The sequence below is a fragment of the Salmo trutta genome, chromosome 19 (genome assembly GCF_901001165.1).
Source record: "Salmo trutta chromosome 19, fSalTru1.1, whole genome shotgun sequence".
Taxonomy (NCBI): domain Eukaryota; kingdom Metazoa; phylum Chordata; class Actinopteri; order Salmoniformes; family Salmonidae; genus Salmo; species Salmo trutta.
Window position 1 is genome coordinate 33,883,568 of NC_042975.1, and position 12,492 is coordinate 33,896,059.

At 43.1% G+C, this 12,492-nt stretch overlaps 2 protein-coding genes and 1 pseudogene across 2 annotated transcripts; 1 reads left to right on the top strand and 2 right to left on the bottom strand.

Moving 5' to 3' along the window:
• The first annotated feature begins 4,108 nt into the window (after positions 1 to 4,108).
• LOC115153740 (olfactory receptor 5AN1-like) lies at positions 4,109 to 6,073 on the top strand. The gene is made up of 3 exons (XM_029699328.1): positions 4,109 to 4,252; positions 4,566 to 5,228; positions 5,909 to 6,073. The coding sequence occupies exons 1-3, from the start codon at positions 4,109 to 4,111 to the stop codon at positions 6,071 to 6,073; spliced, it is 972 nt and encodes a 323-aa protein (XP_029555188.1).
• A 224-nt stretch (positions 6,074 to 6,297) lies between these two features.
• On the bottom strand, positions 6,298 to 11,073 carry LOC115153742 (olfactory receptor 146-like; annotated as a pseudogene).
• A 2-nt stretch (positions 11,074 to 11,075) lies between these two features.
• Positions 11,076 to 12,252, bottom strand: LOC115153700 (olfactory receptor-like protein COR6). The gene has a single exon (XM_029699302.1). The coding sequence runs from the start codon at positions 12,211 to 12,213 to the stop codon at positions 11,227 to 11,229; it is 987 nt and encodes a 328-aa protein (XP_029555162.1). The 5' UTR covers positions 12,214 to 12,252; the 3' UTR covers positions 11,076 to 11,226.
• Positions 12,253 to 12,492: the final 240 nt, after the last annotated feature.

Here is a 12,492-nt window from a genome sequence, read left to right on the forward strand (position 1 = left end):
ATACAGTGAATTATAAGTGAAATAATCTGTCTGTACACAATTTTTGGGAAAATGACTTGTGTCATGCATAAAGTAGATGTCCTAACCGACTTGCCAAAACTATATTTTGTTAACAAGAAATTTGTGGAGTGGTTGAAAATAAGTTTTAATGACTCCAACCTGTGTATGTAAACTTCCAACTTCAGCTGTATCACATATTGTTACCCACATTTTCTCTCTCAGTGGTTGTCACTCTGGCCTCCAAGGCTGCTACTTGAGCTGGAAATCAAAATGAATGACATGGATCAGTATGTGAATCTTCATCATGACTAAATAGGTTGCAAAATTAAACCGTACTTCAAATCCCAAAAGGGTATTGCCTGTAGTCTCTCTCTCTGCAGCTCCCCAACCTGCTCCTCCTCCATGTTCCTCAGCTCCACTCTCTGTTCCACCATCACGTCTCTCAGCACTCTCAGTTCAGCCCAGATGTCAGCAGAGGTCTGACCTTTCATCTGTTTGTGAGTTGTCTCCTCAGACTCCGTACCTTGACCCCACTCCCTGTTCGCTGTAGCCCTGTGGATTGATGTCAGACCCCTCCACTCTCTCCCTGAGCCCCATGTCCCGAACAGACAGAACAGCAAAACCAGCAGACCAACAGCACCCCTCATTCTGAAACTAATCCTGCTCAGAAATGTACTCTCTGTGGCTCCATCTGTGTCCTTATATTCATAGGTGACCAATACATGAGAATCTAACACTTGTCTTCAGTGGAATACAGTGCCTTGCAAAAGTATTCACCCCTTGGCATTTTTCCTATGTTGTTCCATTACAACCTGTAATTTAAATAGATTTTTATTTGGATTTCATGTAATGGACATACACAAAATAGTCCGAATTGGTGAAGTGAAATTAGAAAAATTACTTGTTTGAAAAAATAAAAAAATATATAAATAATGAAAAGTGGTGTGTGCATATCTATTCACCCCCTTTGCTATGAAGCCCCTAAATAAGATCTGGTGCAACCAATTACCTTCAGAAGTCACATAATTTGTTAAATAAAGTCCACTTGTGTGCAATCTAAGTGTCACATGATCTGTCACATGATCTCAGTATATATACACCTGTTCTGAAAGGCCCCAGAGTCTGCAACACCACTAAGCAAGTGGCACCATGAAGACCAAGGAGCTCTCTGAACAGGCCAGGGACAAAGTTGTGGACAAATACAGATCAGGGTTGGGTTATAAAAAATATCTGAAACTTTGAGCATCCCACGGAGCACCATTAAATCCATTATTACAAAATGGAAAGAATATGGCACCACAACAAACTTGCCAACAGAGGGCCACCCACCAAAACTCACGGACCAGGCAAGGAGGGCATTAATCAGAGAGGCAACTAAGAGACCAAAGATAACCATGAAGGACTTGCAAAGCTCCACAGCGGAGATTGGAGTAACTGTTCATAGGACCACTTTAAGCCGTACATTCCACAGAGCTGGGCTTTATGGAAGAGTGGCCAGAAAAAAGCCATTGCTTAAAGAAACAAATAAGCTAACATGTTTGATGTTTGCTAAAAGGCATGTGGGAGACTCCCCAAACATACGGAAGAAGGTACTCTGGTCAGATGAGACTAAAATTGAGCTTTTTGTCTATCAAGGAAAATGCTATGTTTGGCACAAACCCAACACCTCCCATCACCCCGAGAACACCATCCCCACAGTGAAGCATGGTGGTGGCAGCATCATGCTGTGGGGATATTTTTAATCGGCAGGGACTGGGAAAACAGTAATTATTGAAGGAATGATGGATGGCGCTAAATACAGGGAAATTCTTGAGGGAAACCTGTTTCAGCCTTCCAGAGATTTGAGACTGGGATGGAGGTTCACCTTACAGCAGGACAAGGACCCTGAGCATACTGCTAAAGCAACACTCGAGTGGTTTAAGGGGAAACATTTAAATGTATTGGAATGGCCAAGTTAAAGCCCAGACCTCAATCCAATTGAGAATCTGTGGTATGACTTAAATATTGCTGTACACCAGCAGGAACCCATCCAACTTGACGGAGCTGGAGCAGTTTTGTCTTGAAGAATGGGCAGAAATCCTAGTGGCTAGATGTGCCAAGCTTATACAGGCACATCCCAAGAGACTTGCAGCTGTAATTTCTGCAAAAGGTGGCTCTACAAAGTATTGACTTTAGGGGGTGAATAGTCATGCACACTCAAGTTTTCAGTTTTTTTTGTCTTATTTCTTGTTTGTTTCACAATAAAAAATATTTTGCAGCTTCAAAGTGGTGGGCATGTTGTGTGGATCAAATGATAGAAACCCCCCAAAAATCTGTTTTAATTCTAGTTTGTAAGACAACAAAATAGGGAAAATGCCAAGGGGTGAATACTTTCGAAAGGCACTGTACATTTAAGAACTAAACCAGAGAACATAAAGGAAGAGGACCTTACAGCAGGGTATTCTAATGTTGATATTGTGCAAGGTTGTGGGAGAGTAAAACCTGTTGTTTTATCTGAAGGTCTGTGTCTCAAATGAGCCCTTATTCCTAACTTTTGACAAGAGAACAAATGAGGCCCAACACGTGTACACTGAATGTGGAGGACGTCATTTGAAATTTGCCTTGAGGCCTCTTTTTCTTCTGCTTATCTCCAGTTGTTTAGTTATCTGTTTCTGTTCCCTAAGTAAAAAATGTATATTCTCAGAGTCACAAGTACAATGCCATGTGTTACAGTTGAATTCTGGCCTTTGTTCATCCACCGTAGGAATAGAACACAGTGCACAGTAAGAGTTGTTAAACATGATTTTACGGACAGTTCCACCAGTAACAAAATCCCAATTTAACATCTGTTTGCAGCTAATGAGGCCATACCTAATTACTCACAAGAGAAGTGAACACATACACACAAACACCACCAATTAGAGTTAAATACAGTAGCTAAATTACTTTTTATGATTAATATTCTGTAATGAAGCAATTTACCTGGAGTTTAATGTAAACATACGTTGCATTGGAGTTCTCTTGTTTAATTAATCCAGGGAAAGTTCTTAATGAATGTAGTGTAAATGTACAAACTAGATAAATAACAAGTCCCTTCGGCCTCTCACATCATCCTGTGGAAAAACAAGGACTATGGGATGCTGGTAAAATAATTGTATTTAAGAAGCTGCTCAGCTTCAAGATCACTGAGTGTGACCTGCACTCACTCAGGTAAGAGGTTAACCCTCCAATAGTGCAAAATTATCATGTAGATTTTGTTTTTTAACAGTTGGATTTCTGGATTTGTCTTAAAATATTTCCGTAGGAAACACTATGTGAATTTGTATAGATTACTCATAGAGATATTATTTATAAATGAGAGTTAAGTGTAAATGTGTGTTTGTTTACAAACTTTTATGTTATAGTAATCTGATTTCAACAGATTAGTGCACAATATTTGCATTCACTAACACATTTTGAATTCAGTGTTCAATCTTTTGTCTGGAAATGTTAAAGGCCAAATGCAGGCATTTTTTTTCAATATCAAATCATTTCTGGCTAACAAATAAGTACCTTACTGTAATATTGTTCCATAAAAATTGTCAAAAAGAAACAAAAATAGCTTTTCAGCAACAAAAAAAATCCTCAAGTAATAATTTTTCTTGGACTGTCTGGGAGTGGTCTGAGTGGGGTGGGGGATGAATATGTCATCTGAACGGTAATCTGTTATTGGCAAAAAGGTTTGGAACTGTTTGTTATTGGTCTATATTAACAATTGTTACTATATATATGTATATGTATGTATATTTGTTCATAAAAAAAATATGAATATATATATATATTTACGAAAAAATATATATGGGAGATTAGAAATTATGCAGACAATTACATTGATGGAAGTTACAATCTATCTGCAATATTAAAGCTGACCTTTAATAATGTTACTTTCAGGACAACTGGGAACTCAGAAAAAACAAGGTAAAATCATTATGTCAGTGATCTCCAGTTGGCAAAGTCGGAGGGCTAGAAAGATGCCAGTTTTCAACTTGGAAATCCAAGTTGGATAACTCTTCAAAACAATGGTATCAATGTATCTCTCTGTCTGCACCAGGTTTGTCTAAGATCCTATCAGGCCCACTGGCCCAGAGGTATGAACAGCACCCAGTCCAGCCCTGTCACCTTCTTCATCATCCAGGGCCTGGCCAGTCTGGGGGAGAAGAAGATGGTCCTGTTTATCATCTTCCTGCTGGCCTACACCATCATCCTCGGAGGAAACATCATGATCATCTACCTGGTACTGTACATTGTACACGCACAGCCAGAACCAGATCACAATAACATTAGATAGAGATTATGTTATAAGAGAGACCATGAGTTGTAGTTAGTGTAAGTAATCAAGCGGTTTCATTCAGGTCCTCTCACTTAGAATTTGCTCTAAGGGCCCGTAGACTACACTATACTCCTCAGGAGTCAGGAGTCTTGAACTCTTGAGATTTATGGCTTGGGCCCAGAGTTTCCCCTGGTCGAGACATGTTGTCAGGAAAAACTCTCCGCTGGGCCTATCTATGACATCACTGTCTAACCACTTTCTTTATCTCGTCCTAAAGGTCCGGACCGACCCGAAGCTGGGCTCCCCCATGTACTTCTTCCTCCACAACCTGTCCATCGTGGACATGATTTACACAACGGTCACCATCCCCAACATGTTGTCAGGCTTCCTGACTGAGGTCAAGACTGTGTCCGTCCCCGGCTGCTTCATCCAAATGTACTGTTTCATCCACATGTCTGTTACCGGCCGCGCCCTGCTGACCGCTATGGCCTATGACCGCTATGTGGCCATCTGTAATCCTCTCCGCTATGCCGCTGTGATGACCCGCCCCGTCTGCCTGCTACTCATCATTGGGGCGTGGACCTTCGGCGCCATTTGCACCTTCCCAACCACTAGCATGGCAATGCAGCGTTCATACTGTGGACCCAACGTGGTGCGCCACTGCTGGTGCGACCCATCCTCAGTGAGGCTACTGGTGTGTGGGGACACTCAGGTGGACAGCATTGTGTCACTGTCTTCTGCCCTCATAGCGCTGCTCACCACAGGTGTGCTCATCCTCACTTCCTACATCCTCATCGGTGTGAAGATAGCTAAAATGGGCGCTGCACAGCGACTGAAGGCGTTTAGCACCTGTGCCGCCCACCTGACGGTTGTGTCCATTTCTTACAGCTCTGCCTCATTTGTCTACATCTCCTACCGTGTGGGAAACTTCTCTCCAGAGGTGACCCTCCTCTTCATCCTCTTTCTCCCCCTCCTCCTTTCTCTGTTCCAATGACTGTTTAACTCTACCATCAGACAACCTTCAGTCAACACTGTGAATCTTACATTCACCAGTTGAAGAGTTTGGCTGATATTTGCGCCATTACTCCGGTTACCCATGTCCTCTCTGATTTGTTGATGTCTAATGGTACGCAAATGGCATTCCCACCATGAGATGGCACTGTTGTATTAATTGTGTGTAACATACTGATGCTCATCAGTCGTTGAAGGTTTGTGTCAAGGTGGCAGGGCTGTGAAAATCCTAATAACAGAGTTGGGGTCAATTCCATTTCAATTCCAGGCAATTAAGAAAGTATACGAAATTCCAATTGTAATTCCATTTTCCTAATTGAAAAGCATTGAGGATAATTGGAATTTCAGAGTACTTCCTGAATTGATTGGAATTTAAATGGAATCCAACCATCCCTAATAATGCTATGTATATGTTTATGGTTGAATATGATCAAGGTCATACTTTTAATAACGTTGTGATAAGGTTAGATAACATTGTGTTGATGTTGTAAGTGCGTATCATTGTTGTTTAATAATGTGTAACTTTTCGTTTATTATATTGTGGTTGTGGGTATCATTATTGCATTGCGGTTGTCTTAATGTTGTATTCATGTTGTGTTATTGTTGTAGGTGCGTATCATCGTGTCGGTGCTGTACTCGGCTGTGACTCCTTTCCTGAACCCGGTGATCTACAGCCTGAGGAACAAGGAGCTGAGAGCGGCCATCAAGAGGGCCTTCTGCCGACACAGAGACGTCTCACCGCAGGGCCACAAAACACTCAACACACTGTCCTGACAGCAAAACATTCAATACAATCCCCTTTAAAATAGTTTAGTATGGGCTAAAAAGTGTGATCATTTTCAGAGATTCCAAAATAATGCCAAGTCACTGTTTCCAATTATTGTTTGTTGTTTGGAAGGCAGAACAGCTCAATGTTTCATTATCATGCACTTATAAACGAAACCGAACAATATTCGTGTTTACCATTTGGTTCATGGTGTAGGTTGCACAACTGTATAAATCTAATTTAATAGTTTGAAGTTTATTGATAAGAACCAAAAAATGAAATAACAATTGTACAGTCATGTTCAATCGAATTGTACAAACTACCAGATACAGTACTAAATGGTATGTGATTATACTTGTTATTAATCAATACCAAAGAAACAACAGTAATTGTTAGGTGATTATTGTGAAACTACAATCTCGCAATATTATTTCTTAAATATCAGGGAAATAGCACACTGTCAAATAAAGTGTACCAACAGATTTTGTTTTTGTGCCTCTGCCTTCTCTGTAGGCATCACAAATTAAAATAAAACTTTCTACAATAAAATATTCTATGATGATTTGCATGTGGAAATTAAATCTATAAATGATTCATGGAACACAACCCCAAAACTTTGCACCACCTAAAATAAATGTCAGTTTGAAAACATACAGTAGTGTTCTTCCTAGTTATGTATTTTACAGTAGATTTGCATTATGGCAGGAATTAGGATTTTTTTCTCCATCAGTACTAACCCAAACCGGGGCAGCTGCATGTTTTAATTGTTACAACACGCTTTGAATATGCATACCATCAGTGAAATAATGTCTCTCAACTAATGTTAGGGTCCAATTCAACAGAACCCTTACAGGTCCCTCAGGTGGTGGTTGAGAAGAAACTCCACCCTTGTTTTATGAACGCCACACACATACACTGCAGTTCTCATTATATTATAGATGATTTATTTTCCCATCAGATTTAACACAAAATCCTGCGGCTACCTTGGCTCTGTGAACACTCTAAATATCCTCTGTTTAATCTCTTTAGTCTGTAAACCATATATTATGTGGTTGACACAGATAGGGACCACACTACCCAGCACACTATTCAGTTTGCGCAGGTCTGCATAAACTAGGAAGTGATGGAGGATGAAACTGGTAAAACCACATCCCAGCACAATATGGTAGACCAGTAAGCGTGTGCTACAGGTTGTCAGGGCCTTGCTGTTTAAAGAGGTGTTTCTACTACTCAGACAAACAATGGCAATCTTCAGATAGGTGAGACTGATGCTGCCTATGGACGAGACAAACAGCATAACAGTAAATGTTAAGACATATATGTTATTTATGAACACGCTCTCGCAGGAGAGCTTGAATAAGGAGGCGCTGTCGCAGTACGGGTTAAATATGTTAGACCTACAGCGTGATAGGCGGATGGTGATGCCCAGCAGAATCCCCACTAAGACTATGGCCACCCCCCAGGCAGACACAGACAACCTGATTACCATTTTGCTGTTCATGATGGTAGCGTATGGCAGGGGGTTGCAGATGGCCACATACCTGTCAAAGGCCATGATCCTGAGAACAGTGTGTGATGTCGTAGCATAAACATGAGCACAGAAAGCCTGAATGACACACTCTATGTAAGTGATATATTGCTCAGAAGCTGCGGTCAAAATGTCCCCTAACAGACGAGGTATCATCGTTCTAGCCCCGACTCTGTTATTAAGAGACACGTTTCAGAAAAGGATGTACATGAGATGATGCAGGCTCCTCTCCATGGAGATCAGTACTATGAGGCCGATGTTGGCAACGAGGTGAAGACGTAGATAATAAGGAAGAGGATTAGGTCAGGGTAGGTGGTCTGTTGAGTGACCTTTAAAAGATTAAAGGGACGTTCAGGATTTTATAACTTGATAGAAGAACTGTAATCCATGATTTGTTTTCTTTAACCTTATCAGTCCCGAGACCCATCTGACTTTCATTTATCTGCATATTTATATGTTTTTATGATTAAAAAACCTGATTAAAAGGAATTTATATGAATGCTGTAAGTACAGAAATGGTTTGCTCAGTGGGAAATGAATATCCAACTAGTCAGTGAAGACTGTGTGGAGTTTGTGACAGCAACTATGTGAGCTTATTACAGTATTATAGACACTACGTCCTGGGATTTCCTATGCTCTTCTATGAAGAACCCCACCCTTAACTTCTAACGACTATTGTGTAGCTTGTGAGCGTCATATAGAGCACAACATGTCACGTGAGAGTCTCAGCTTTTCATAGATAGCTTTTGATTGTTCGCAGCACAAACAATTCGGACTTGGCCTAGGGTCCTTGGCCTAGGGTCCCTTCAGGATCTGCCCTTGTCTCACAAACACCTTTCTAGCTCAGCCCCCATTAAACACACAGACTAATGGTATCAACGGATGCAGAAGAAATAGACAAAACTAATGGTACAAGCCAGAAGTGTCACAGCTTCTGTGTTATTTGATTGTTGTTTCCTTAGGTTACCGCTGGAGGGTTTCCCTTACCCTGTTTTCTAGTTTTCAGGTTACCCTGATTATAACTTATTGGATTCTCCTGTGTTTATTTACCTTCTCTGTTCACCTGATTGCCTTGTTATTTAGGTTCCTCAGTTGGTCTGTATCTTTGCTTAGGTCTCATGTTTTATTAGTGTGCTCTTGTGCGGTTGCCTTGTTTCTGTTAAGACTAAGTAAAAGTTCTGGATTTATCCTTACCCCTGCTTGCTGTGTTTCTTTGCGCCTGGATTCGAGTTCGTACTTGCATTATTGGTACAGTAGTCCTAAGCCTACAATGGACCCAGCAGAGATTTTTGAGTCGTATGAGGAACACTCCGAATTCCACCATTTATGGTCGGCTCTCACCCACCATGGAACTGTGATTGGATGTGCATGTACATGCCTAGTTAAATAAAGGTTAAATACAAATAAAAATAAATTGGTTGCCATGAGGTGTGGCTGCAGACATTGTCGGATGATTTAAGAACTGTCCGCACTGTCTGCAGACAGGACAGTCGGTAGCAACGGCTGCTTCACCTGTGGCTGTTCCTAATCCTCCACTCCCTACCAGCTCAGCGTCTTCCTCCCTTTGGGAGCCTCATCTCCCGGCACAGGAGCACTATGAGGGGCATCCTGGGAGGTGTCGTGGGTTAATTCTCCAATGCTCACTGGCCTTCGAGCTGCAGGCAACAACGTTTCCCACAGAGCGTTCCAGAGTGGCATACGTCATCTCCTTCCTCTCAGGACGTGCTCTGGCCTGGGCTATGGCCATATGAGAGAAGCAATCAGACATTTGTGTTAGTTGGCAAAGCTTCACCCAGGAGATGAAGAGGGTTTTTGATCACGCCATCAGTGGCAGGAACGCTGCTCAAAGACTCATTGTGCTTCGGCACGGCAGCCGGAGCATAGCAGATTACACCATTGACTTTCGGATGCTTGCCGTTGAAAGCGGTTGGATACAGAGGCACCTCACTCAGCCTTTCTGAACAGACTCAGCGAGGTTCTCAGGGATGAACCGGCTTCCCGGGACGACCTTGACACTCTGGATGAGCTTATCATTCTGGCCATCTGGATTGACAACCGGCTTCGGGAACGTCGTCGTGAGAGGACGGAGGGGTTCAGAGTTGTTTCCAGTGTTTCGGGTTCCGCTGAGTTTGTTCCACTGCCTTATGCTGCGTCTGCTTGTCCTGTACCCGTCAGAGTCCTCAATTCGGCTCAGGTTGTCTTTCATATCCTTCAGAGGAGCCAATGCAATTGGGACGCACCAGGTTTCCGCTCTGGAGAGATGGTGCAGGATTAACAAGCAATGTTGTCTTTACTGTGGTCAGTCTGGACATTTCCATGCCTCCTATCCCGAGCTGACGGGAAACGGGATGACTCGTCAGTAGACGGGAGAATACTGGCGTGTCAAATACAGTCTTCAGCTGCCGACACGGTACGCACCTTGCTTCCGGCCAACCTGCAGTGAGACAATGGGCAGTTGGACATTCCTGCTTTCATAGACTCTGGGGCTACCTGTTTTCTGGAACACACATTAGCTCGCCAACAGGGGCTGCCTCTCACTAAGCTGGAAGGTCAACCCCTAGGGTCTGGGAAGGTGAAGCAACTCACCATGCCTATTTAGCTACGAGTTCTGGATTATCATGTGGAGTTTATCCAGTTACATTTGTTGGACTCTCCTGAGCTTCCCCTGGTTCTTGGACATCCGTGGATTTCTATCCATAATCCTCAAATTGACAGGCCCTTGGGAAGAGTTCTGGGATGGAATCCTTCATGCCAGTCCACCTGCCAGCAACTCTCTCCACATCTTTCCAGCCCTGCTCGTCTGGAGGCTTCTGGTTCTCCTGTTCCCCGGCTGGGGATGACAAGCCTGATCTTTCCCGTGTACCTCGGGATTACTGGGATCTGGGTCAGGTCTTCAGTAAATGAAGGGCCAGCGAACTGCCACCTCACAGGTCCTACGATTGTGCCATCGACCTCCTGCACGGCACCACTCCTCTGAGAGGAGGGCTGTATTCTCTCTCAGGTCCAGAGACTGCAGCCATGAACAGTTAAATTAAGGAGGTGCTGGCGGCTGGTTTTATTAGGCCGTCCACTTCACCTGCAGGAGCGGGTTTTTTCTTTGTTGGAAAGAGGGATGGGGGATTCCGTCCCTGTATCAATTACCGGGGTTTAAATAACATTACCATCAAGAACCGTTACCTTCTTCCTCTTATGTCGTCAGCCTTTGAGAGACTCCAGGGAGCTACGTTCTTTTCAAAATTTGATTTAGGGAATGCGTACAATGTGGTGCGCATCAGACAGGGAGACGAGTGGAAGACAGCGTTCAACACCCCAAATGGACATTATGTGTACCGTGTCATGCCGTTTGGACTTACAAATTCTCGGGCCCTTTTCCAGGCCCTGGTTAATGATGTGCTGCGCGACTTCCTTCACCAGTTTGTGTTTGTGTACCTGGATGACATCCTCATCTTCTCCAGGTCCATGGTTGAACACATCCAACATGTTCGCCAGGTCCTTCAAAGACTCCTCTCCTCTCGCTTTTTGCAAAGCGTTCAAATGATCTAAAGTTGTGCTGTTGCAACTTCCTGTGAACACACAGTCCAGTTCAAAGTGAATGGCAGGCCTGTGTGGCAAATTTCTTGTTTGCATGAAGGCCTACTGTAGCTCTGATTGGCTATGGTGCACCGGTCTGCGTAGACTCCGTTCCTGGACAAGACAGGTTTCATTTACTGCAGTGTCGATTTTCTGTCTGATCTCTTTGGTCTGCAAACCGTAGATAACAGGATTGAGCCAAGGAGGAACCACATGAAACAAAATGGCTGACAGTTTCCTGTGCTCGGCCCACTGAGGGAAGCGATGGAGAAAGATGATGGTGAAACCGGACACCAGCATGATGATGTACACAGACAAGTGTGTGGAGCAGGTCTGCAAGGCCCTGCTATTCAGAACCCTGTTTTTGTTTCTCACACACACCATAGCTATCTTAAGGTATGTTAGTGTCACACTCCCTATGGAGGACCCCAGGAGTAGGATGGTAAAAGTGAGTCCATAGATATTGTTAATAATAACACTTTCACAGGAGAGCTTGAATAACGAGGCATTGTCACAGAAGGGGTTGAAGATTTCAGATCTGCATCGTGACAGGTTGAGTGTGAGGCCCAGGAGGACCCCCACAAGCAGAAGGGCAGAACCCCAGGCAAAAACAGTCAGTTTTGCGATCATCCTGTTGGTCATGATGGTGGCGTATCGCAGGGGGTTGCAGATGGCCACATATCTATCAAAGGCCATGATAATCAGTATTGTATGTGATGTTGTGCCAAACATGTGGGCACAAAATGCTTGGATGGCACACGCAACGTCATTAATGTAGCGGTCTGTGCTTGCCGCAAATATGTCACTCAGCAAACGAGGGACGATAACCGTGGCTCCAAGAGCGTCATTGAGAGGTAGGTTGCAGAAGAGGATGTACATGGGCTGGTGCAGGCTCCTCTCCATGGAGATCAGTAGTATGAGGCCGATGTTGGACACCATCGTGAAGATGTAGATGATGAGGAGAAGGATGAAGGCAGGGTAGGAGGACTGTTGAGTGACCTTTAACCCCTCCAGGAGGAACATGTTCTTAGGGTAGGTGTGGTTCTCCATTCGCCACCCAGAGTGAATGTCACAACCTGGAGGAGAATGCAATAAAGTTATTGAATAATAAATACCAAATAAATACCAGTGGTATTATGACTTTAAAAAAAGGTCTACCAAGCAAAAAATACAATTTGATAATCCTTGTTCATTACCTTGCCTCTCATTAATATCTCTCATTAAATACTTACTGTTTTAGAACAAATACCTTCAATATATTTAACCAAATGATTTCATGAAAAAGTGAAGAAAGTAACCAAAAACAAACCAACATAATATATTTCACAA

Coding starts and splice junctions, on each gene's coding strand:
- LOC115153700 (XM_029699302.1), bottom strand. CDS start 12,213: ATGGAGAACCACACCTACCCTAAGAACATGTTCCTCCTGGAGGGGTTA.
- LOC115153740 (XM_029699328.1), top strand. CDS start 4,109: ATGAACAGCACCCAGTCCAGCCCTGTCACCTTCTTCATCATCCAGGGC. Junction 4,253..4,565: donor ACATCATGATCATCTACCTG/GTACTGTACATT, acceptor CTCGTCCTAAAG/GTCCGGACCGACCCGAAGCT. Junction 5,229..5,908: donor TGGGAAACTTCTCTCCAGAG/GTGACCCTCCTC, acceptor TTATTGTTGTAG/GTGCGTATCATCGTGTCGGT.